A 27273-nucleotide genomic window follows, 5' to 3' on the forward strand; every position below is an offset into this window, starting at 1 on the left:
TGTAAGAGAATATTTTGATATGAAAAAAAACCAACCCAGCAGAACACCGAAAAGTAAATACAAAATGACGTAAAAGGGTCAACATTTAAACTTTCAAAGCTTAAATAAGGGGGAAATAATGAATGACCAATTATACAGTTTCATTTGAATAAAAAACCGTTTGTATTTGAATAATAAGAATATTTGTATCATATAAGTAAGACATTATTACACATGTCTCAGAAAGCTTTATTGTTGTCTGTTTGTATTTACCTTTTAGGGATAGGATATTGAATTAATGTTTAATGACCCCAAGAATTCAGAAAATTTTGGCGGCGATTATCCTAGTACCCTATTCGTGGGCTCAACATCATATTTTCTACAACAATAGATAGCTAATGAATATCAGGGATCTCAGGAAGAAAGGAATGTATTACAAGTTTTATACCATCAGGTCATTCAAGTGCCCGGTTTATGAAAATAGCTTTTGAATCTCAGAGAGCATAGCAGGGCCGTATTGTAAAACACGTTAAATACTATCAGGTCATTCAAGTACCCGGTCTGTGAAAATAGCTTATGAATCTTAGAGAGCTTAGGAGGAATGTGTAATAATACAAGTTAAATACCATCAAGTCATTGAAGTTTCTGTACTTTTTTAAATGGTTACTGGATTTCAGATAGTTTAAGGGGTAACAGATGTAACACAAGTTTAATACTATCAGGTCATTCGAGCAACTAATTATTTAAACAGCAGCTGAATTTCAGGGAGCTTATGTTTGATTGATTGATTGATTGTTTGTTGGTGTTTAACGCAATTTCACCACATTTAACTGCTTGATTACATTACAACGGCCAGTTTTCATTGGTGGAGTAAGCCGGAGTTCCCGGCCAAAACACCGACCTTCAACAGGGAAAATGACTATTCGTGTCAATTATTCGGAATCGATTGTACCTTGCAACGGACTATTGAATATATTGGGGCTCAGAGGTAATGGATGTAGCACAAGTTAAGTTGATATCATCAAGTCTTTATTGTTATGATTGACTATTGTTCTTGTGCATGTCTGACTATATACTGTTTGACCACTAATGACGTTTTGATTTTAAGTCGCTTGAAATAGTTACTTAAAATAACTACATATGTTGTTTGTAGAACATTAATATATTGAATGGTTGGCTATCTCTCTGCTACATATAGTTGAGCGCCATAAACTGGGTGATCCAGCAAACTGCTAAGTTGCAGATTTTATCAAAAAATTAAAACAACATGCACATCTTTATATAAGATTTATTTCAACATTCTTTTTGTCGTTGCTTCCTTTAACATCTGCCTTTACTTTTCTTTGCTACAATATAAATATGCATTTGAAAATATAAATGTTAAACACAATTTTGTTCATTGTAAAAAGTTTTCTTTTCATTTCAATTCAACAGTATCTACATATGTACTTGATATATCACTGCGGGGTAACTACGATAAAAAAAGACGTCAATACACAGGTTAATTTCGTTAAATTCTTATATATGTTAGCGGCAATAAGTGAAATTAGGCATTAAGCTTAAATCCTAGGCAATAAGCTAACGCCTAGGCATTAAGTTATTGCCTGAAATTTCTAGGCATTAAGCTTATTTCCTGAAATCTGATGATGATTATTCAATTTATTGCCAAACATCATTTCAGGCAATAAGTTATTTTGGGATTTTTGTTTATCTTCCAAAAACATGTTAATTCGGTGAAATATTCTTGATGAATAATTTTTTAAAAATTATATTCCAAAAATTAATATAAACTGATTTAAAAGATCTTCATCGTTTAGTATGTTTTCGTATTCAAAACAGAACCTATTCGTATTTCATTGTAGTATTGCTCTTCAATGGTTGAGCCGGTTTGAGCTGGCTATGCAAACATTTTCTATGATTCCACTGTACCATTTCTTTCATTTTGTAAAAATTGTAACATGATAAAATGTTCATAGGGAAGGGAGTAGTAGTAAAACCCGTTTTGCAGAAGAGGCCAGGTTGATTTAATCGATTTCGAATCAAAGTGAGATGGAAACTATATTTTCTTATGGTGTACCAAGATTACCTAAATATATTTCTAGAGCTCTTACGTCAAAAAGTGTTTAAAAGGTGGATTCTAATTTAGTTTTTGTTTTAACAATATTTGGTGTGCCACATAAACAGCAAAGTGACATAGGTCGTGAATTTACAGCTTTGGTTATATCTGAATTAATGCTAATGTAGCCAGAACTAGTTATTGTTCACAGGAAGACAATACATCCCCAATCACAATGTAGTATTGAGTGATCAAACCGAAATATTCATGACATGCTTACTGCATGGATCAGGAACTACGAATTAACAGTGGTCAGTTGGAATCAAATTCGTCCATATACCAAACGATTCTGCTCAACTCAAAGGTATTGGACGATCACCAGGTACAAATGATAGAAAAAATTGAAACTGTGAAATAGTCTGTGCTATAGATCCGCGCCACTTCCCACAATACAATTTTCTATCGATATAAAAATAAGGAGATGTAGAACAATTGCCAATGAGATAACTATCCAACAAGTTTACATATATTGTGAGAGATTTATTCATGTTTTAACATCAATATTTTACTTATGATTTTATTTCATGTAATTGACATTCAAACTTCAGTTCTTATTATCTTATTATGTACAAAATGTATTTTAACTTTGAATAAATTTCTTTTTATTTACTCTCATTTTTATTTTAGGCATTAGCATTAATGCCTGGACATAATTTTCAGGCTTTAAGTTTAAATCCTAGGAGTAATGCCTAACATTATTTAGGCAATAGACTTACTGCCTAGGCGTTAGCTTATTACCTAGGATTTAAGCTTAATGTCTTATTTCACTTATTGCCGCTAACATATATACACAACAGAAGGAAATATGAGCATGAACAAAACAGAATCAAAACATGAGCATGTAACAAATCAGAATCAAAACATGACACTTTGCATCGATGTACAGATAGTGAGAACTCGTCTATTATACAAATCAAAATTCCATTGACAAAGTTAAATTCGATATGCCGATTGCTTATATCGGCTATACCCTTTCGGGGTTAAGCTTTATGTATCATTCAAAACAATCCTAATTTTGTTTTTCCGATTATCGGTGAAACTTATACTGAAACCAATTGGAAGATTGTCTTTATATAGTCTAAGTTGCAAAACAGGTTATACATTTGTATTGAGTATACTTTCGATCAAACGGAAATAGCAAATATTTCTCAAAACCTGAACATTTTAAACACTATGAACACACATCGATTGTAAAAAGGAGATCCTATAATTAAAAAAATAGTGTTTATTCAGTGGTCTTAAATATCGTAGAAAACTATCGTGTTTTATTTTCTTGTTCTTCTTTGTTTTTTTCATCTATCTCATTGTTGTGCAAAATGGTATATCAATAATACTGATTTTTTTTTCTCTCGCAATTTGACCATATCCATTAGACCTAATAGCTGCAAAGCTCCTTGTGAATTTCTGAATGCATCATACAACGTACGAATACCAAGCTAAACGTTGTATATTTTGGCTTAAATTTATACGTTTAAAAACATCTGTATCTTAACTGTACTGATTTTTTTAACAATGTTTATTTAGATACTAGTAGATTTATTCCCGATTGTGACATTTTTACTGACTGTGAATTACTCCTTTTGGAATCCCTCAGTTTTTGTTTGTTACCCTGGTTGTCTCCTCATAATCTAGTTACAAGATTTGAACATCGGTAAACTACTGATGCCTTAATCTATGTGTTCAACTAGAGCATCAATTGAAACCATTGAAATATGTCATATGAGAATAAAGTGATCAATAGGATCACGTAATATATGTGTAGCTGTTAAAACTTTGAAAAATAGCTCATGAACAGTTAATTTGATTCAAGTTGATACTACATGTATTCAACGAACTAACGTGAAGGCACCCAAATTGAACCTACATTTATTCAAGAAACAGACAAAAGTTTCCATTTTGTGTTTTTTTGTGTAGATGTATCCTTATTAACTATATAGTTCTACACATTTTATTTTGAATCCATACTGATTCATAGAAAAGTTGGTTTGAAGCGACCTCCAAACGATCCAAAATTCTGTTAGGAGGAGTATCTAAATTGCACCCATGCTTAACAAAACATCTGTTAAAATCGCATAACTGATGTTTTGCTTTATTTTTTCACATTTTTAACAATTTAACAATAGTCAATGCTTGTAATGCATTTTGTATGAAATAGTTATCTGTGACATATTTTAAATTCTCATTTTGAAAAGTAGACTTTTTATTGACGTCGCAAGCAACGTTTCCGTTTTTACTTATTTTCACTGAAGATTTTATTTGTTGATATATAATGTGACCGTTTTTGTCTTGATTTAAGTATATACAGCTATGTCGAAAAATATGCCTAATGGCAAATTATAAAAGTACGGATTGTTTTGTCTCGAAGAAAATCTATGATTCTATTTGTTTGTTTTTTTTAACACACACAAACGATGAATGGTCGGTGCCTAAGACACAGGTCCTCAAAAACAAAAAGCATTATGGATATAAAACAGTTGCAACACAAAATATCGGTCATATGTATATTTGTAAGATGAAAATATAAAAATGACAAGCGCACAAACTTTGTGTTACAGCCTTTTGAATTGAACTTTTTGAATTCATTTATTTTTTTGACAGCTGTTATAACATATACAAATGATTAAATGTTAGAAAAAATTAAAATACATATGAATTTTACAATGCCCTATTTTCGTAGACAATTCTGAGTAAGCACAAAACATTCTCTTTGCAAGATGAAAGATACTTACAGCAAAAGTTTGCACTGCTTGTCACAACATCCGATCTTACACATTTGCACCAGTTACAGCCATCTCTAGATCTAAAGGACTTTCCTGGTTTATAGTGACCTCCCTCAAAAGTACATGGTCCTTCTGAACAATAAAAGAAATACATTTTTGATGTCAGGGTTTCATGTCTAACGGCCTTATCTTAAAACATATTGAAAAATGTGAAACGACTGAGCACATTTTTGATCCTATTTCAGCCATTAATATCATTTATTGAACAGTGATAAATCTTTTGTTGTCGTTTACAAATAATACGGTGATCTCCTAAAAGTACATTTTTAAGAGACATTAGTCAAAAATATCATCAATGATATTTTTTATGGCATAATGACATATCTTACTTGTCATTATGAGTTTCAAGTATAGGATCGTTACAAATCATGCACTTATGGACCTCTCACAGAGTTTTTAAAGGATGTTTGCATACATTTGACATTACTCTGGTGATATTGCCACAACGTGGAGTATTGGATTTGACGACCCCAATTTGACTACGGATTTATTCATCCCGCACCCCCAAATCGACGACCCTCACTATAAAATACTGTGTTTATCGTGAATGATGAAAAACAGAAAAATCAGACAAATCTTGGGTTAAAGTACGTCTTCAAAAAATAAGACCAATCAAACAAACAAATAAACACACTCGAAAGTTAATTTAGGGATATCAAAATAAGGCAATTTGGATTGTTATTTTCTAATGAGGACCCAAGGAAGATAATCATTACTTTATATCTATATATTTCTACACAAAATGACTTTTGTTAAATTTTTAACCACAATGATAGATTTACAACGGATTTTAATATATTTACGATTTATGATTTTCTACGTTATCGAAGATGTACAAAACTGACTAGGACCTATGTTTGAAAATATTTCAACAATTTATTCAAGGTCACCAAATATCCGATAAACAGAACTTCACGGAAAATGTTTCCCCATTAGAAGGATAGAATCGTTGTAAGGGTCCTGTATTTTAATAGTCATCAATATAAACTATTTCGGTATTTACTAAGTAATATAAATGTAATAAATGTTAACCCAACAAACACGCACGGTTTTCATATTTCCCGAAAGATACATGATACTCACTACAATTCATGGCACTGCACTCAACTTCTCCAGAGGGTAAGCACTCGCATTTGTTACATCCATCAATTGCAGTGAAAGCTCTGCCCACTTTGTATGGCTGTCCATCATAAAAACAAACAGGTGGAGCTAGAAAATGCACATTACATATGATCACAAACAAGTAGAGCTATGAAATGCAAATAACGTATCATTACAAACCGGTAGAGCTAGGAAATGCAAATAACGTATCATTACAATCCGATAAGGCTAGGAAATGTTGATAACGTAGGATTACAAACCGGTAGAGCTAGGAAATGTTGAAAACGTAGGATTACAAACAGGTAGAGCTAGGAAATGTTGATAACGTAGGACTACAAACAGGTAGAGGTAGGAAATGTTGATAATGTAGGACTACAAACAGTTGGAGCTAGGAAATGTTGATAACGTAGGACTACAAACAGTTGGAGCTAGGAAATGCAGATAACGTAGGATTACAAACAGGTCACAGTGGAGCTAGGAAATGTATATTACAAATTATTTTAAACAGGTAGAGCTCGAAAATGCAGATAACGTAGGATCACACATATGCATACCCGTTTATCAGTTATACGATATCACATAGCTTGCGTATAATATCATGGTTTCTTGAAAGAGGGTTGCTGTTTACAAGGAAGCAAGCAAATCGATGCTCGTAATAGTTTTAATATTCTTTCCTAATTTTTAATTTTAATTTAATTGAACGTTATCTGTGTTATACTGAATGACCACGGATATTTTCCACTCTTCGTAGTCATTATACCATCCTCGTTTCCTTGTTTTTCACGTGATCAAATGTAACAATTCAACGGAATGTTACTTGACATGAGCAACACGACAGGCGACAGGTTCCACTGCCATAGGTGGAGCTGAAATTGTTTACCCTTTCGGAGCATCTGAGATCACTCAGATTTTTTGTGGGTCATGTTGTGAGATCTTTAATATTAACGGTACCAATTTTACTGTACCAGATGTGCATTTCGACAATACATTTCTCTTCAGTGATGCTCTAGAACAAAATATGTGAAAATCCAAAACTTGCTTAAAAATGAAGAGCCTATAAGCCAAAAAGGACAAAAAGTAAAGCTAAAGCCGGACAAGGAACCAAAGCTTTGCATGAGAGAGGGATATTCCTTAATTTGAAATAATTTCCCAAATTTTGTAACAGCAAGTTTTGATAACCAATAAAATATTTGCTTGGCAAAATTTTGTGGACTGTTGTTTGTTGGACTTTTGGTCGTGGTTGTGTCCGTCTTCAACTTATGAGCCTTACTATCTTACCACCTGCTTTCAAGTTAAATATAGTTTTCACGACGTCACAATAAACGTAAAGAGAAGGGAAGGCACAAAAGGAAGCAATCAAAAGCCATAAGTCAACGAAAAACAAACAACACCATTGTGAATAAATGTGATCTTATGTCACAACTGAGAGTTGTCATAAAGATTCGTTTTTTTTTGCAAATTTTGTTTGATTTTTCGTGTATTTGGACCCGCAAATATGGAGAATCAAAGTACTTAAGAACTGAACATCGGATGAACGCAAGTTCTGGTGGATGGTCTCAGAAAAAAGTCATATCTCTATACATGAAAGTTAGGTTAAGGTGCATAGACATATTTTTTCTGAGACAAGTTCCTGTGTGGATGAAGAATAAATGACAGGGAATTCAACCTCACCGTAATAATTATTATATTGTAGTGATATAATCATTTGTTATCAGTATAATCTGGTTTGTTGTTATATATTATATTAATATTTGTATAACAGTTATATATATACAGTAAAACCTGTATAAACCGGCCGGCTATGGGACTATGAAAAAGGGCCGGTTTGGACAGTGAGCCGGTTTATTCAGGTTTCCGTTTTGACCGGAAATTAATGACTTGTCACGTCAAATATTTTTCATGTAAAAGTTCTGTCTGATAGTAAATTGTAAACTGAATACCGTAATACATGTAACTACGCACGATCGTTGTTTTGAGTCTTCGTATTCATTGCCTTTAGAAATTTTAGAAATTGATTGTTCCCCGAATTCAAAAAAATAATGTTTTAACCTTTTTTACATATCCTCGTATGTCAAATCGACCTCGGTAGCATCAGTCTCCGACTTGTCAGTTTCACTTTTACTTTGAGTTCATTGTTTTCATTTGCATCAGAATCCTCGCGTTATTTAAATTGTTACACGAGAGTTTCGTTTAACTTCCGTCGTTCATTTCCTACGTTGGTATAGCCGATTAAAAAGCCAGAATTTTATCAAATGAAATTTCTTCACGATCTAAACATTGTCGTACAGTGCACGATTACAATGGATTGTCGTCATCCGGGTCTTCTTCATTATCAAGGTTATTGGTTTCGGGGTTCACAACAAGGAACCCAGCATTCGAAAACACGATGTAAATTTCTTACTCCGCGATTTTAAAAAATCATCAAAATTACAACGTAAGTTCTATCGGAGATATATTCGGCGTTTCTTTTAGTTTTTTTTAATTAAAACTTTTATAGTGTTTTAATATTACAGCTCACTACTGTAAGTTCACGGTTTAACACCTTGCTCATTGATTATCCTTAAAAAAAAATCTTGTATAAACAATTATGTTTTGATTGCATATCGATCAATACAGTTATCATTTTAAATTAATTAAACAAACCGGTTTTGACAGGTAATGATTGATGTAATTAAGATTATTTGGACTGCATAATAAACCGGAATTCGGAATACATAGGGTCCGGTTTACAAAGGGTATTTTTACAAAGACTTTGAAGGGAAAAAAATGGGACTTCAGATTTCGGCCGGAATGGACAGGAATCCGGTTTATTCAGGGTCCGGTTTACTCAGGTTTGACTGTAGCAGATCATCTCTCGAGATATTCTTCCGCATGCGTTAACTCAAATTTTCGGTATTCATGATTGTTACTGATATACATATTTCTCACGACAAAACATTTTCATATCATTTATCTATGTTATTTAAAAATATTTTCATGAGTATTCATTGAAGAAATTAATTTATAACAAGCGACAAGGAATGTTATTTTGCACTCGATGATATCCGCGTATTTATACAAAATACGTTCGGTTTTATCAGTCAAAACCACATGGAAATTTCTGCAGCAACATAACACCGGTATGACCTCTCAAGGTCACATCCGATGTAAAAAAGGAAGATCCAATTCATTACAGTTTGTCTAGTATATGCGCTACATATATTTCCTACTCAAAATGTGATTAAAATCTATTTTTGCCAATTCTAATGAAAAAATTTAGTATTTGCCATCTTTTGACCTTTATAAAACCTTCGCATAGACAATTAAGTTATTACCACAAAAATCAAATGATTTTAAAATACTTCAACGTTTGCTTAAAAAGGACCGTCCTTGGTGCACCTCCTCTATAAGAAAATTCTTAAAACTTAAGATAATGTTGTCAATGGGGAAAAAAAAATTCGCAAGCAAGAACAACTACTTACATCTATATTTTGCGTTGACTGCACAAAGGCAAACAGCTGACAGAACTATGATAAATCTTTCTGCAACCATCATTTTTCCTTAAAAAATACCATTAATAATATAACTAAGATTTTAGAAATGAATTTGAAATCGTTAATAGTGCATGAATGCAAAGTGGCTGAAAGGTTAGCGTACGTGAACTACAGCTTGTAAAAATAATAAAAACTATTTACTTGATAAGACACAAACTTATTGAATGTCCACAACAATGTTTGAAGGTTGCAGCATGGACACATATTTATATGGTGCATTATTAATAAAATAATAATATATCATTATAAACAGAAATTGAAGGACCAAAATAAATCATCTGTCTTCCTTAAAATTAGCAACGGAATCGACTTAAATGAACATTTTTATGTCAAAGTTGTCAAAAAATAACAGATTAAAGAGTTTAAATTGCTGATTAAGTTATACTTCTACCTTTAATTGATATGATATATATGAATAATATGTGACAGTTTAAACTAATGAATGCCACTTTTGTGAGTCAAAAATTTCTTCATGATCAGGATTGATATAGTTCTTAGTTTTGACAAAAAGTTGCAACATGTATAAATTGCGACTAATTTATACAATGCTGACTTCAAAGGTTGCATGGGAGTTGGCCTGTCAAGAATATTGAGGAAAGTTTCAAAAATAATGACACGGTTATACGTGCATATACAATTACATGATTCAAAGTAGGCAATAACAAGGCATGTCTCTTCCATCAGAAAAAAAACCAAACGTGCTTATGGAATCAAAAATGTATCTCTGACGTATGAATACAAGAGATATTCCTTTTAAGAATGTGGTAAAAATGATATTTTCTTTCATACATAATGACATTTTCAAATATACTTGTTGGGTACCAGTCATCGTCAGAAATTGTCAGTTTTTCTTTGATATGACTTAACATATAATTCGTTTGAAAATACTCATTGTGCACATAATAAATAAGAAAGAAAGAAACAGATTTCAGAAAGAAGAATATTAGAGCCTGATGACAAAACCTTTTCATATTTTTTGTAAGCTCATTAAAAAGAACACTAAATCCATATGATGTGTGCTGCTGATTGATATTTTAGTCTTAGACACATGATTTGTATTAGTTGCTCTTGGCTTTGAACAAGCTTTCAGTAATTGCTAGTATTCTCAGATCTCAGATCTAAACTTTGTGTCTTTGCGTTTTTGTCAATTTGTGTTTATCGTATCAATCTGATGAGTTAAGCCCTTTTCAACTGATTTTTATGGTTGTTCTTATGTTGTACTATTACACCACTGTCCCGGGTAAGGGGGAGGGTTTGGCGCCATCAAACATTTTTATCCCTCCCACATTCTGTATGTGCTTGTCCCTAGTCAGGAGCCTGTAATTCAGTGGTTGTCGTTTATTGCTGTACATCATATTTAATTTTCGTGTATTGTTCTGTACTTAAATTAGGCCGTTAGTTTTCTCGATTGAATAGTTTTACATTTGTCATTTCGGGGCCTTTAATAGCTTGCTATGCGGAATGGGTTTACTCATTGTTGAAGGCCGTATGGTGACTTATAGTTGTTAATTTCTATGTGATTTGGTCCCGTGTGAAGAGTTGTTTCATTGGCAATCATACCACATCTTCTTATTTTTATAATGACTATGAGCAATTATCCCAGTCGTAAAAATTTAGTATCAACGAATGGTTGAATATCATAATAATGGTAATACGTACTAAGATTCACTGTTAAATTACAATATTTTGATGTTTGGGGATGAAAAGAATATCAAAGGAACTGAGATATAGACAGGTCGGATGGACTGATGGTATATTAAATGAAATGTTAACATATCCAAAATATGCTATTATTTCAGTGCCATAAAATCATTTGTATCATGTCTCCCATTCTGTAGTAATATAAAACTTTCAAAGGTTTCAGATGAGAAGAAATTTGAATATTGCCTATTTATATTAATAAACTGCATTTAAATTAAGATTTATTATGTTATCGTGAAAATAGCTACAGAATCTCAGTAAGCTTATGGGAAAGGGTGTATAAAAAGTTAAATACCATCAGGTCATTTAAGTGCTATGTGTATGAAAATATTTATTACCAGTGATTTTACCCTCAATTTCTGCGAAAAAAATTTTGAATCTCAAAGAGCTTAGGAGGGAAGTGGTGTAACACAAGTTAAATACCACCAGGTCATTCTAGCACTTAATATTTTGAACAGTTACTGAATCTCAGGGAGGAGCTTAGATTTGATTGTTGGTGTTTAACGCCTCTGTAGCACACTTGGCTTTTTTTGGTAACAACACGACGGCCAGTTTTTATTGGTGAAGGAAATCGGAATTCCCGGCGAAAACCACATACCGTGGACAGGGAAAATAACAATCCTAGTTAATTAATATCGGAATCGACTGTACCTTGTCATGAGCCACTGAATCTCTTGGAGCTCATGGAGTAATGAATGTAGCATAAATCAAATACCATCATGTCATTGACATGCTCTATGAAATCATAATATCCAGACTCTATGTATTGTTATGATTGTGGTATGTCTGGTATTAAATTATTGGACGACGAGAGACGTTTTGATTATACGTTTCTTGAAATCCTTTCTTGAAATAATTGCATATGTAGTTTGTAGAAAATTAGTATATTCGTTGGCTGCCTTTTCCAACACACAGTTTAGTGCCATAAACTGTGTGACCAAGCAAACTGCTAAGTTGCAGATTTAATTTAAAATTATATCAACATGGAAATGTTTATATGAGTTTTATTTCAACACTCTTTTTGTCGTTGCTTCTTTTAATATCCGCCTTTCTTTTTGTATGCTACAATATAGGTATGCATTTGCAAATATAATTGTAAAACACAAGTTTGTTCATTATAAAACGCACTTTTTGATTCACCAATATCCAAATATGTACTTGAAACTACCACAAAAAAAGACGACTTTTTTGTTGTTGAAATAAGCATAAACATAATCATTTTCGAATACAAAGGTTTATTTCGTTTAATTCTTATAGGAACACGACAGAATCAAAACAGTAACATTCGAGGACAATACTTGGCATCGATGTACAGGTGATGCGGTACCGTCTATTTAATTTTATCTTTTGTATTTAACATATTAAAGTTCCATTGACAACATGAAGCTTTACTAGTCAATTTGTTGTATTGGTTCCCTTTTTGGAGTATTGAATAAATTGTCGATCAAAGGGAAAATCAAATATTTCTCAAAGCCTGAACATTCACTGCGCCATGAGCACAACTTGTTTATTAAAAGGGGATCATATTCGGTACTGAAATATCTTAGAATATTATCGTGTTTTATTTTCATTTTCTTTTTTGTTTGTGTCATCCATCTTATGGTTATACAAAAAAATACGACACAAATTACCAACGTCGAACCTCTACAATTAGATGAATAACTACTTACTGAAAAAATTCTTTTATGACGTTGACCATATTTATGCAACTAAAAAGCTGTAAATCACCTTGTCAATTTCAAGATATCTAGTGCAAGAATTAAAATACAAAAATATGACTTTTATGCAATATTCTGAAACTTTAATATACATATCAGTGAAAATACACCTCCGTCATGTAATTGTAGTAATTCCGAATACACTTATGGCCCCATTTCCCATGTTATAACAGGAGACCTTAACATCGTTCGCGACCGAGAGTTAAAATCATTCCTCAGTAAAGGACCTAAATATCGTCCCCCGTCAATTAATAATTGGAATGAGCGTCGTAATATCATCCACGACTCACTTCGTGCTTACTGTTTGAAATGGATAAAACGGGAAAAAGCTGACAAAAAATCTTTGGACTCTTTTTTTTAATTCAGTAATGAAGATAGTTGATATACGTATACAACATTTTAAAGAACATATTACTCTTAACAACAATCATAAAAATCCTATTTCTCGTATCAAACATAAACTAAAAGAACTAGCAAAGGAATTAGTTTTTGTCCCGGCTGATAAAGCTGCTAATAATATCATTATAGTTTGACGCAAATTTTACATTGAGGTTCTGCAAAAGGAAATCACGAATTTACCAACATTCCAACTGACTTCATTTTCAGAAAACGATATCTGTAACAAACATAAACTATTAGCTACTTCTTTACAATCAGAACCAAATACAATGAAAGTCCCAACTATGTACTGGCTTCCGAAGCTACACAAATCACCTTACAAATATAGATTTATTTCGTCTTCAAGTCATTGTTCCACTACTAAATTGTCTATTTTACTTACTAGTACACTTGGTACAATCAAAAACCTGATAATAAATTGTTCAAATAAGGCCTTTGAAAATAGTTGAATTAACTACTTTTGGAGTGTCAAAAACTCGTTGGAAGTACTTGATAAATTGCATGCATACTAGTATATTGGTGATTTTGAATCTGTTCAAAGTTTTGATTTTTCTACCCTATATACCACTTTGTCTCATATTCTTATTAAGAAAAAATTCACACACCTAATTAAATGGGCATTTAAAAAGTCGGAATGCGAATACATATGTTCAAACTCTTTTAGGTCATTTTTTAGTAGCAACAAACAAAAGAGCTATGTCAATTGGACATGCTTTGATACTATATCTGCCCTTGAATTTTTACTTGATAACATTTTTGTTCGCTTTGGAGATTCCGTATATCGTCAAGTTATCGGAATTACAATGGGGACTAACTGTGCACCACTTATTGTGGACCTGTTTTTGTATTGTTATGAGTTACAATTTATGACTAAAATCAGCAAAGATCCATCGAAACAACATCTGATACAAAAATTTAACAATACTTTTAGATATTTGGATGATATATTGGCTCTCAATAATAACGACTTCAGTATGTATACTAAAGAAATTTATCCTGTTGAACTTACTTTAAATAAAGCTAATACTAACAATGACCACTGTCCTTTCCTCGATCTTGATATCTATATCATTAACGGGAAGCTTAATACAAAAATTTATGATAAAAGAGATGATTTTTCATTTCCTATCGTTAATTATCCATTTTTAGATGGTGACGTTCCCTTGTCACCATCTTATGGTGTTTATATATCTCAACTTGTACGATTCGCTCGTGTATGTAACAACGTATTAGATTTTAGCGAGAGAAATTTATGTATTACTGAAATATTATTACACCAGGGTTTTCGATATCATAAACTTGTCAAAACGTTTACTAAATTTTATCATCGGTATAAGGACATCATTCGTAAATATAACTCAACATGCAGACATCTTATACGTTCGGGTATTTCACATCCAATCTGTTATGGTAATATTCTTTACAAAGCACAAAAATGTCAGTATTCACCTCAAAAGCTAACAAAACCTTGGCTTTAATATTGATTCACTTATAGGGTCTTTGCATCGGAATTAAACATATTTATTCTAAAACCAGTTGTTGGCATGACACGGGTTATGTTCTTCTAATATATTTTATGTTGGTATAATTCTAAACCCCTAACAGGAGGGATTGTGCCTGATATTCATATGATGAAGACATTATCTTTCAATCAGTTTAATTGAGGTCTGGAGCTGGCATGTCAGTAACTGCTAGTAGTCTGTTGTTATTTATATATTATTGTCATTTTGTTTATTTTCTTTTGTTTCCTATTCTGACATCGGACTCGGACTTCTCTTAAACTGAGTTTTACTGTGCGTACTGTTGTACGTTTGTTTTTTCTACATTGGCTAGAGGTATAGGGGGAGGGTTGAGATCTTAAAAAACATGTTTAACCCCGCCGCATTTTGTGCGCCTGTCCCAAGTCAGGAGCCTCTGGCCTTTCTTAGTCTTGTATCATTTTTAATTTTAGTTTTTTGTGTATAATTTGGAGTTTAGTATGGCGTCCATTATCACTGAACTAGTATACATATTTGTTTAGGGGCCAGCTGAAGGACGCCTCCGGGTGCGGGAGTTTCTCGCTGCATTGAAGACCCATTGGTGGCCTTCGGCTGTTGTCTGCTCTATGGTCGGGTTTTTGTCTCTTTGAAAACATTCCCCATTTCCATTCTCAATTTTATATAGTATGAATAAACTGTTTCTTAAAATTTGGCCTCTGGAATCCCTTAAATTATGTCCTTCTGCCTTTAAAAAACCAAAATGTTGACCATTTATAACTCAAAAATTATCTGATATAGCACTAAACATTTCTGGTTTTGGTAAAATAAAGTCATTTATCACCGGGGTAACATGATAATGGTCAATATGGTCAAAATAACAAAAATACCGAACTCCAAGGGAAATTCAAAACGGAAAGTCCTTTATAAAATGGCAAAGTCAAAATCTCAAACACATCTAACGAATGGAAAACAACTGTCATATTCCTGACTTTGTACAGGCATTTCCTGATGCAGAAAATGGTGGATTAAACCTGGTTTTATAGCTAGCTAAACCTCTCATTTGTATGAAAGTCGCATAGAATTCCATTATATTGACAGCAATTGCTTTCACTGCATGTCACCATATCCGAACTTACACATTTGCTCCTACCAAAGTACCATATGAAGCACTGTACTGATGAATAGGCATATACATGTACTTCAAAGGTACATGGAGGATATAAAAAATGCATTTTTGTTGTCAGGGTTTCATGTCTAAGGGCCTTATTTTGAATCATATTACATAATGTGAAAAGACTGAACTTTTTTTTTCTCCCAAACAGGTAGAGCTAAGAAATGAAGCTAACATATGATCACAGATATTTATAACCGTCCATCAGTTATATTATCTCCTAGAGCTTGCTTTTTTAAGAGAGGGTTGCTGTTTACAATGTAGCAATCAAACAAAGGTTATAAATACTTTAAATATTTTTACCGAAACTTTTTTGAAAAGTTTTATACTGTTGTTTGTTTGACTCTTTTCTTTTGATAATGATTTTGTACTTCTTCGACGTATGATTTTGGTTTGACCCTCGGGTTTTTCATTGCCATTTTGGAGTTGAATAAAGTTCAGGATTCATGACGTCACAATAAATGTAAAAGGGAGAGAAGATACAAAAAGAACAATAAAAAATTCTAAGAAAACAGGCAACAACAAGGCCATGGTAAATATGAGATTGATAAATGGCTATTCGACCCGCAAATATAGAGAAAATGAGAGAACCAATATTACAGATTGTCTATATAAAAAAAACAACTCTTATCAATATATACTTGGTTCGTACATGCGCTGAATATATTTCCCGCTCACAAATATGTTAAAAAACAAACTATTTTTGGTCATTTAAAAGCATGTATCCCATATTTTCATCTTGATGAATCCTTTCAACATACCTACCAATTTTTTTACACAAAAATCAGATGATTTTGATATACATGTACTTTAAATTTTGCTTAAATAGGACCCTAAGCACACCTCCTCCATTAGGCAGTGATAACAATTTGAATGTTTTATCTATAATCGTATTATTTGACGATGTTATCAATGAAATTGAACATGTAAAACCCTCTCACACAGAATCAACTATTACATAACAAGTACGACGACTATAAACATCTATATTTTGCGTTGACTACACAAATGTAACCAGCTGACAGAACAATGACAAATCTTTCCACAAGCAATATGTTCTCCTAAAAATATCATTAATAATGTATCTAAAATATTAGAACTGATTAGGTAATTTGAAACAATAGTTTGTAAAAGTGATACAAATTACTCATTCGATGAGACAGACACTTACAAGAGTTTAAAGATTGCATCATCAACGCCATATTTATATGCATGGTAGATTATTAACGATAATATAAGCTTCAACCAGCTTGATCCATTGCTTGATTAAATAAGTAAATAAATTTTAGTTTAGTCCTAAATACAAGTGCAATATTTACCACACGACGTTCGTTAAACAACCAACCATCAATAATTGCGTTTTAACCATTACAAGTTGGATTTTAAATGAGGAGTTATCTGTTTGAAGTTTTAATGCTATTGAAAATCATTTTAGTAATAAAACAAGAAATTGCCTTGTTAACATTAAAGAGAGATCAACCAAAGAATATTCAAATTCATAGATAAAAAACTTAAACGACGGAAAGACACACATCAGTACACAAAACCCAACATAGACATACCAAAGACTGAGCAACACGAACCCTACGGAAAACCAGGGGTGATCGCATATGCTCCGGAATGGAAAGCTGCTTCACATGTTGCACCCGTCGTGTTGTTTATGTAAGTACAATCCCGATGATAGGTCTTATTCGGTAGTTCAGATTCGAGGAAAAGAGGACGGGATTGAGGTTACAACGATAGGAACATACCCGTCGTTATCTGTAAAACAGATGATATTCCATAACGGTCACCCAACTCGTAAAAGCGTCTGCAAAATTTTCAAAGGAATGATTTCAACTTCACCACTTGGAACTCTTGGTCCAATAGTTTTATTGTACGCAGCAATAGTTTATCAGGGAAACCCAGATAGGAAATGCAAGCTCTTGGATATTGTATCAATTGGGAGATATTTACTCCATATACAAACGCTGCTGGACTGTTGCTTCATAGAAATTAAAGTTCCTAATTGGGAAGCCTGATATGGAATGAAATGAAAATAAATATATCTACAAATTTACTTAGAATTAAAGTCAATTAAGCTTCTCTTTCATCCTAATAAGACTATTTTCAAGAAATTAATTATAGATAGTAATGAAAATCTATGTCACCAAATAAAAAATGTCATTCTTAAGTATCTACATTGAAGCTTAACATTTAAAGGATAAGAAGTATTTTCAACAAATCTGATGGTATTCATGCAGATTGAACTGTAAAAGAGAAAATATGGTATAATCTAGAATATTTTTAACAGCAATAATGTGTGCTTCCTCTCTTTTCAGTGGCATTTGTTGTAGGATTTTTTTGTTTGCTTGGCACCTTTTCATATGGAACGTTTGAAGAAATCAAACATAGAAACGTGGTCGCCATTTCTACTCGTTGTCTATCGGATACTCTTTTATTCTTCCGGGGTCTGCTACTTCTGTAGTTGTACAATTAACCCTATATTATATAGTATTATGTCGTTAAAATTCAGACATTCCTTAAAACAGACGTCTGCAAAATTATGTTGTCAGAAAATTCGAAGACAAAGCCAAAAGACTCGACGTTTTTGTTCAAATTTGAACATAAAAATGGGCAAACAGAAACTTCTTATACAGCTGTTGATCCTCTGGGGAATTATCGGAAGTCGTAAACAGAAATCAATGCAAAAAAAAATGTAAAAGACAAGGTTATAGAGGAAAGGAAACTTCAACGCACGAAAAAGGCGAGTCCTTCTCCTTCAATTAGTGGAAGTTGTTTAAAATCTAAACAAAATGTGTCAAGAAGAAGAAATAAAGTTCTATGACAGCAACCGTAGTACAACTCAGTTAGTTGTAGGTGTTTGCTAGGTTTTGACAGAGGGAAATTAAAGATGGTATGTAGGTGTATCACGGTGAGGTAATAACAGGAGTATATAAGGATTTATATTTGACATTTCGTTCTTATTCACTCGTTTGAACTATAAAAAGACCTAATAAAGAATCAATAAAGAACTCGATGATATACTTTCTTATTTGGAGGCTTTCTGAATCAAAGTAATCCGTTTTTTGAATTTTAGGTCATCAATGCTCTTCATCTTTAGACCTGGCACCTTTGATAACTATTAGCTTGTCGTAATGTTCTATTGTATTGTTTATTTGTGTGTTTTTCTCTGTCCTGTATGTTCTTCCATTTATTTGTATTGTAGTCTCGTCATGTAATGTTGTCATTTTAGTGTTATATTTAACATTGCCATTAAAGCGGGAGGTTTGGCTAGCCACAAAACCAGGTTCAACCCACCATTTTTTCTTAAAATGTCCTGTACCAAGTCAGGAAAATGACTATTGTTATCTTATAGTTCGTTTCTGTGTGTGTGTTGCATTTTAGTGTTTCTGTTGTGTCTTTGTTCTCCTCTTATATTTGATGTGTTTCCCTCAGTTTTAGTTTGTAACCCGGAATTGTTTTTTCTCAATCGATTTATGAATTTCGAACAGCGGTATACTACTGTTGCCTTTATTTTTGTTAAATAAAAAGCTTATGATCTCTTCCAATGAAAGTTTTGTGATCACATTAAAGGGTTTAGGTTATCGAGTACGCTTGATGTCCGCTAATGATGCAAAAAAAAAAGAAAAACGCTATTATGAACAAAAAATCTGTTTAAAAAACAGTGGATGAAAAATGTTGGATATTTTATGCCAATACACTTCGACACAATCCTGTTAATCTCCTCTTTGTAGTGTTTTTTCCATTTAAACCAGACAGACAGAGAGGACAATAAAATGAATGTATACGTCAGACTTTGAATAAGTACTGTTGAAACGTAAGAAAATAGGATGAAGTTATTTATATTTTACGTTAACAAACAGGTTTTGTTCTATATTGAAAACTGTTGTGGCGTGATTATTCAATACTCCTTGATTCCTTTATTGCATATATTTATTTTGGATAACTATGTTTTAAAATGAACACATTTACTGTATAAAACGAGAGTTCAATTATGGTGTTGCAAGACAGAAATATTGAATCATGCAGCTGAGGAAAGAACAACTTTAAAACAAATTATGTAAGAGAATATTTTGATATGAAAAAAACCCAACCCAGCAGAACACCGAAAAGTAAATACAAAATGACGTAAAAAGGTCAACATTTAAACTTTCAAAGCTTATGATCTGCTTACCCTTCCGGAGCAACTGAGATCACCACCAGTTTTTGGTGGGGTTCGTGTTGCTTAGTCTTTAGTTTTCTATGTTGTGTCATTTGTACTATTATTTTTCTGTTTGTCTTTTTATTTTTGGCCATGGCGTTGTCAGTTTGTTTTCGATCTATAAGTTTGACTGTCCCTCTGGTATCTTTCGTCCCTCTTTTTTAAATAAGGAGGAAATAATGAATGACCAATTATACAGTTTCATTTGAATAAAAAATCGTTTGTATTTGAATAATAAGAATATTTGTATCATATAAGTAAGACATTATTACACATGTCGTAGAAAGCTTTATTGTTGTCCGTTTGTATTTACCTTTTAGGGATAGGATATTGAATTATTAATGTTTAATGACCCCAAGAATTCAGAAAATTTGGAGGCGATTATCCAAGTACCCTCTTCATGGACTCAACATCATATTTTCTCAAACAATAGATAGCTAATGAATCTCAGGGATCTCAGGAAGAAAGGAATGTATTACAAGTTAAATACCATCAGGTCATTCAAGTACCCGGTCTGTGAAAATAGCTTATGAATCTTAGAGAGCTTAGGCGGAATGTGTAATAATACAAGTTAAATACCATCAAGTCATTGAAGTTTCTGTACTTGTTTAACGCAATTTCACCACATTTAACTGCTTGATTACATTACGGCGGTCAGTTTTCATTGGTGGAGGAAGCCGGAGTTCCCGGCCAAAACATCGACCTTCAACAGGGAAAATGACTATTCGTGTCAATTATTCGGAATCGATTGTACCTTGCAACGAACTATTGAATATATTGGGGCTCAGAGGTAATGGATGTAGCACAAGTTAAGTTAATATCATCAAGTCTTTATTGTTATGATTGACAATTGTTCTTGTGCATGTCTGACTATATACTGTTTGACCACTAATGACGTTTTGATTTTAAGTCGCTTGAAATAGTTACTTAAAATAACTACATATGTTGTTTGTAGAACATTAATATATTGAATGGTTGGCTATCTCTCTGCTACACACAGTTGAGCGCCATAAACTGGGTGATCCAGCAAACTGCTAAGTTGCAGATTTTATCAAAAAATTAAAACAACATGCACATCTTTATATAAGATTTATTTCAACATTCTTTTTGTCGTTGCTTCCTTTAATATCTGCCTTTACTTTTCTTTGCTACAATATAAATATGCATTTGAAAATATAAATGTTAAACACAATTTTGTTCATAGTAAAAAGTTTTCTTTTCTTTTCAATTCAACAGTATCTACATATGTACTTGATATATCACTGCGGGGTAACTACGATTAAAAAGACGTCAATACACAGGTTAATTTCGTTAAATTCTTATATATGTTAATGGCAATAAGTGAAATTAGGCATTAAGCTTAAATTCTAGGCAATAAGCTAACGTCTAGGCATTAAGTTATTGCCTGAAATTTCTATGCATAAAGCTTATTTCCTGAAATCTGATGATGATTATTCAACCTATTGCCAACCATCATTTCAGGCAATAAGTTAATTTTGGGATTTTTGTTTATCTTCCAAAAACATGTTAATTCGTGAAAAAATTATACTCCAAAACTTAATATAAACTGATTAAAAAGATCTTCATCTTTTATTATGTTTTCGTATTCAAAACAGAACTTATTCGTATTTCTTTGTAGTATTGCTCTTCAATGGTCGAGCCGGTTTGAGCTGGTCAAAAATAGACAACTGAAGATATGAAATTTTGCCAGTCACATCATCCAATTATCTGTTTTATTGGATATGTAAATTTTCTTAAATACTCATTTTGTCTTTTCATTTCTTTATCTGGATTATTAGTATTTGAGAAACAAAACAAATTCTTGCATCTTTGTGGAATATGAATTTGAATCAGGGAAAACAAAGATAATATACCCAAGGCAAAAGTACAATGGTCAATTGGCATAGATTAAACTTTCAAAATCAGAAAATAAGGCAACTATAGACTATTACAATTTAAAATGATATGACAATTTTTTACCATTGAAGGTTTGAAAGACTGAGAATGATGAGGGAAATTTCAAAGTTTATGTTTTTCTAGAGGAACTGTATGGTATTTTGGGAAAAACACATAAAGAAATATGTCAACGCGGCCTATTATTACAGACCGTAGAATTAAACAACCTAATAATGGCTTTGCAAACATTTTCTATGATTCCACTGTAATATTTCTTTCATTTGGTAAAAATTGTAACATGATAAAATGTTCATAGGGAAGCAGAAGGAAATATGAGCATGAACAAAACAGAATCAAAACAAAAGCATGGAACACAACAGAATCAAAACATGAGCATGTAACAAATCAGAATCAAAACATGACACTTTGCATCGATGTACAGATAGTGAGAACTCGTCTATTGGACAAATCAAAATTCCATTGACAAAGTTAAATTCGATCTGCCGATTGCTTATATCGGCTTTACCCTTTCGGGGTTAAGCTTAATGTATCATTCAAAACAAATCCTAAATTTGTTTTTCCGATTATCGGTGAAACTATTACTGAAACCAATAGGTAGAATGTCTTTATATAGGATAAGTTGTAAAACAGGTTATACATTTGTATTGAGTATACTGTCGATCAAACGGAAAATTCAAATATTTCTAAAAACCTGAACATTTTAAACACTATGAACACACATCGATTGTTAAAAGGACATCCTATAATTTTAAAAAAGTGTTTATTCAGTGTTCTTAAATACCATAGAAAACTATCGTGTTTTATTTTCTTTGTTTGTTTCATCTATCACATTGTTGTGCAAAATTATATATCAATAAAACTGATTTGTTTTCTCAAAATTTGACTATATCCATTAGACCTAATAGCTGTAAAGCTCCTCGTGAATTTCTGAATGCATCGCACAACGTACGAATACCAAGCTAAACGTTGTATATTCAGGCTTAAATTTAGACGTTTAAAAACATCTGTATCTTAACTGTACTGAAATTTTTAACAATATTTACTTGGATACTAGTATATCTATTCCCGATTATTGTGACATTTTTACTGAGTGTGAAATACTCCTTTTGGAATCCCTCAGTTTTTGTTTGTTACCCTGGTTGTCTCCTCATAATCTAGTTACAAGATTTGAACATCGGTAAACTACTGATGCCTTATACTATGTGTTCAATTTTAGCATCAATTGAAACCATTGAAATATGTCATATGAGAATAAAGTGATCAATTGGATCACGTAATATATCTGTAGCTGTTAAAACTTTGAAAAATAGCTCATGAACATTTAATTTGATTCAAGTTGACACTACATAAAATTCAAAGAACTAACGTGAAGGCACCCAAATTGAACCTACATTTATTCAAGAAACAGACAAAGTTTCCATTTTGTGTTTTTTTTTATTTTTGTGTAGATGTATCCTTATTAAATACATAGTAAGTTCTACAAATTTTATTTTGAATCCATACTCATTCATAGAAAAGTTGGTTTGAAGCGACCTCCAAACGATCCAAAATTCTGTTAGGAGAAGTATCTAAATTGCACCCATGTTTAACAACACATCTGTTAAAATCGAATAACCGATGTTTTACTTTATTTTTTCACATTTTTTAATAATCAAACAATTGTCCATGCTTGTTATGCATCTTGTATGAAATGGTTATCTGTGACATATTTTAAATTCTCATTTTGAAAATTAGACTTTTTGTAGACGTTGCACGCAACGTTTCCGTAAATTTTACTTTTTTTCATTGAAGATTTTATCTGTTGATATATAATGTAACCGTTTTGTGTAGATTTAAGTATATATAGCTATGTCGAAAAATATGCCTAATGGCAAATTATAAAAGTACCGATTGTTTTGTTTCGAAGAAAACCTATGATTTCATTTGTTTGGTTTTTTTGGCATACAGAAATAAACAACATTATGTATATAAAATGGTTGCAACACAAAATATAGGTCATATGTATACTTATAAGATGAAAATATAAAAATGACAAGCGCACAAACTTTGTGTTACAGTCTTTTGAATTGAACTTTTTGAATTCATTTATTTTTTTGACAGCTGTTATAACATATACAAATGATTAAATGTTAGAAAAAATTAAAATACATATGAATTTTACAATGCCCTATTTTCGTAGACGATTCTGAGTAAGCACAAGAACAACAAAATATTCTCTATGCAAGATGAACGATACTTACAGCAAAAGTTTGCACTGCATGTCACAACATCCGATCTTACACATTTGCACCAGTTACAGCCATCTCTAGATCTAAAGGACTTTCCTGGTTTATAGAGACCTCCCTCAAAAGTACATGGTCCTTCTGAACAATAAAAGAAATACATGTTCGGTGTCAGGGTTTCATGTCGAATGGTCTTATCTTAAATCATATTGAATAATGTGAAACGACTGAGCACATTTTTGGTCCTATTTCAGCCATTAATATCATTTATTGAACAGTGTTAAATCCTTTGTCGTCGTTGACAAATAACACTGTCATCTCCTAAAAATACATTTTAAACGACATTAGTCAAAAATATCATCAATGATATTTTTTTATGGCATAATGACACATCTTACTGGTCATAATGAGTTCCAAGTATAGGATCGTTACAAATCATGCACTTATGGACCTCTCACAGAGTTGTTAAAATTATTTTTGCATACATTTGACATTACTCTGGTAATATTGCCACAACGTGGAGTATCGGATTTGACGTCCCCAATTTGACTACGGATTTGTTCATCCCGCACAGCCAAACTGACGACCCTCACCATGAAATACTGTGTTTACCATGAATAATGAAAAACAGAAAAAATCAGATAAATCTGGGGTTAAAGTATGTCTTCAAAAAATAAGAACAATCGAACAAACAAGTTAACACACTCGAAAGTTGATTGAGGGATATAAAAATAAGGCAATTTGGATTCTTATTTTTTAATGAGGACCAAAGGAAGATATAATCACGTCAAACTGTGACATATCGGGAAGGATTCATTTTCGACTGATTTTTATCATTCAGAATGATTTAACTTGAAAACGAGATCATGGACCCCTCTTTTTAAAGATGACATTAGGCTTGATTATGTAAGAAGATTATTTGTGCAAATTTTTATGAACAAATCACCGATGATTTTTTTTTAAATTAGATAAATATACAGCCATAAATGCCGTTTCTTGACTAAAATCATGAAAATATGATAAAAATTAATTATTTCCAAAGAATTGTTTAACAAAATCAAAACACACTTATGTAGAGAAGATATTCGAGATGTTTTTTTTTACAAAACTCCGCTTGAGTTTATCTTTTGAAACAAAAAAATTGAGTATGTCTTTCCATTGGATAGAAATTTCGAAGAAACCGAAATGTCCAGTAAATGTCTAAAATTTCGACCCCCCAATTGATCTCTAAAAGTAGCACATGAATTTATATGTTTTATTACATATTTGAATTGACTAGTTAAAATATAGCTTGTATGCAAACTTTTGTCAAAAATTCACTGTGGGATCAAAACTTTATCGTATGCCCTTAAAACTGACTAGGACCTATGTTAGAAAATATTTTAACATCATATTCAAGGTCACCAAATATCCGATAAACAGAACTTCATGAAAAATGTTTTCCCATTAGTAGGATAGAATCGATGTAAGGGTCCTGTATTTTAAGAATAGTCATCAATATAATCTATTTCGGTATTTACTAAGTTAGATAATTGTAATAAATTTTAACCCAAACAAACACGCCATAGGACACACACGCACGGTTTCCATATTTCCCGACAGATACATGATACTCACTACAATTCATGGCACTGCACTCAACTTCTCCAGAGGGTAAGCACTCGCATTTGTTACATCCATCAATTGCTGTGAAAGCTCTGCCCACTTTATATGGCTGTCCATCATAAAAACAAACAGGTGGGGCTAGAAAATGCACATTACATATGATTACATACAAGTAGAGCTATGAAATGCAAATAACGTATGATTACAAACCGGTAGAGCTAGAAAATGCACAAACAGGTAGAGCTATAGGAAATGTTGATAACGTATGATTACAAACCAGTAGAGCTAGGAAATGTTGATAACGTATGATTACAAACCAGTAGAGCTAGGAAATGTTGATAACGTAGAATTACAAACAGGTAGAGCTAGGAAATGTTGATAACGTAGGACTACAAACAGTTGGAGCTAGGAAAAGCAGATAACGTAGGATTACAAACAGGTCACAGTGGAGCTAAGACATGTATATTACAAATTATTACAAACAGGTAGAGCTAAAAAAATGCAGATAACGAAGGATCACACATATGCATACCCGTCTATCAGTTATACGATATCACATAGCTTGCGTATAATATCATGGTTTCTTGAAAGAGGGTTGCTGTTTACAAGGAAGCAAGCAATTCAATGCTCGTAATAGTTTAAATATTCTTTCCTAATTTTTCATTCTATAATTTAATTGAACGTTATCTGTGTTATATTGAATGACCACGGATATGTTCCACTCTTCGTAGTCATTATACCATCCTCGTTTCCTTGTTTTTCACGTGATCAAATGTAACAATTCAACGGAATGTTACTTGACATGAGCAACACTACAGGCGACAGGTTCCACTGCCATAGGTGGAGCAGTAATTGTTTACCCTTTCGGAGCATCTGAGATCACTCAGATTTTTTGTGGGTCATGTTGTGAGATCTTTAACATTAACGGAACCAATTTTACTGCACCAGATGTGCATTTCGACAATACATTTCTCTTCAGTGATGCTCTAGACCAAAATATATGAAAATCCAAAACTTGTTAAAAAATGAAGAGCCTATGAGCCAAAAAGGACAAAAAGTAAAGCCAAAGCCGAGCAAGGAACCATAGCTTTGCATGAGAGAGATAAATTCTTTAATTTGAAATAATTTCCCAAATTTTGTAACAGCAAATTTTGATAACCAATAAAAGATGTGCTTGTCAAAATTTTGTGGACTGTTGTTTGTTGGACTTTTTTCTTTTGGTCGTGGTTGTGTCCGTCTTCGACTTATGAGCCTTACTATCTTACCACCTGCTTTCAACTTAAATATAGTTTTCACGACGTAAAAATAAACGTAAATGTGATTTTATGTCACAACTGAGAGTTGTCATA

At 32.4% G+C, this 27273-nt stretch overlaps 1 protein-coding gene across 1 annotated transcript; it reads right to left on the reverse strand.

The window, feature by feature from the left end:
* Window positions 1-1299: 1299 nt before the first annotated feature.
* LOC127739008 (U-reduvitoxin-Pr11a-like) lies at window positions 1300-26797 on the reverse strand. The gene is made up of 5 exons (XM_052250574.1): window positions 26785-26797; window positions 25937-26062; window positions 5959-6084; window positions 4825-4947; window positions 1300-1325 (listed from the first exon to the last, which is right to left on the reverse strand). The coding sequence occupies exons 1-5, from the start codon at window positions 26795-26797 to the stop codon at window positions 1300-1302; spliced, it is 414 nt and encodes a 137-aa protein (XP_052106534.1).
* Window positions 26798-27273: the final 476 nt, after the last annotated feature.

The sequence above is a fragment of the Mytilus californianus genome, unplaced genomic scaffold, assembly GCF_021869535.1.
Source record: "Mytilus californianus isolate M0D057914Y unplaced genomic scaffold, xbMytCali1.0.p SCAF_1, whole genome shotgun sequence".
Taxonomy (NCBI): Eukaryota; Metazoa; Mollusca; class Bivalvia; order Mytilida; family Mytilidae; genus Mytilus; species Mytilus californianus.

Coding starts and splice junctions, on each gene's coding strand:
- LOC127739008 (XM_052250574.1), bottom strand. Junction 6,085..25,936: donor GTGCAGTGCCATGAATTGTA/GTGAGTATCATG, acceptor TGCATTTTCTAG/CTCCACCTGTTTGTTTTTAT. Junction 1,326..4,824: donor AAGCAGTGCAAACTTTTGCT/GTAAGTATCTTT, acceptor TTTATATTGTAG/CAAAGAAAAGTAAAGGCAGA.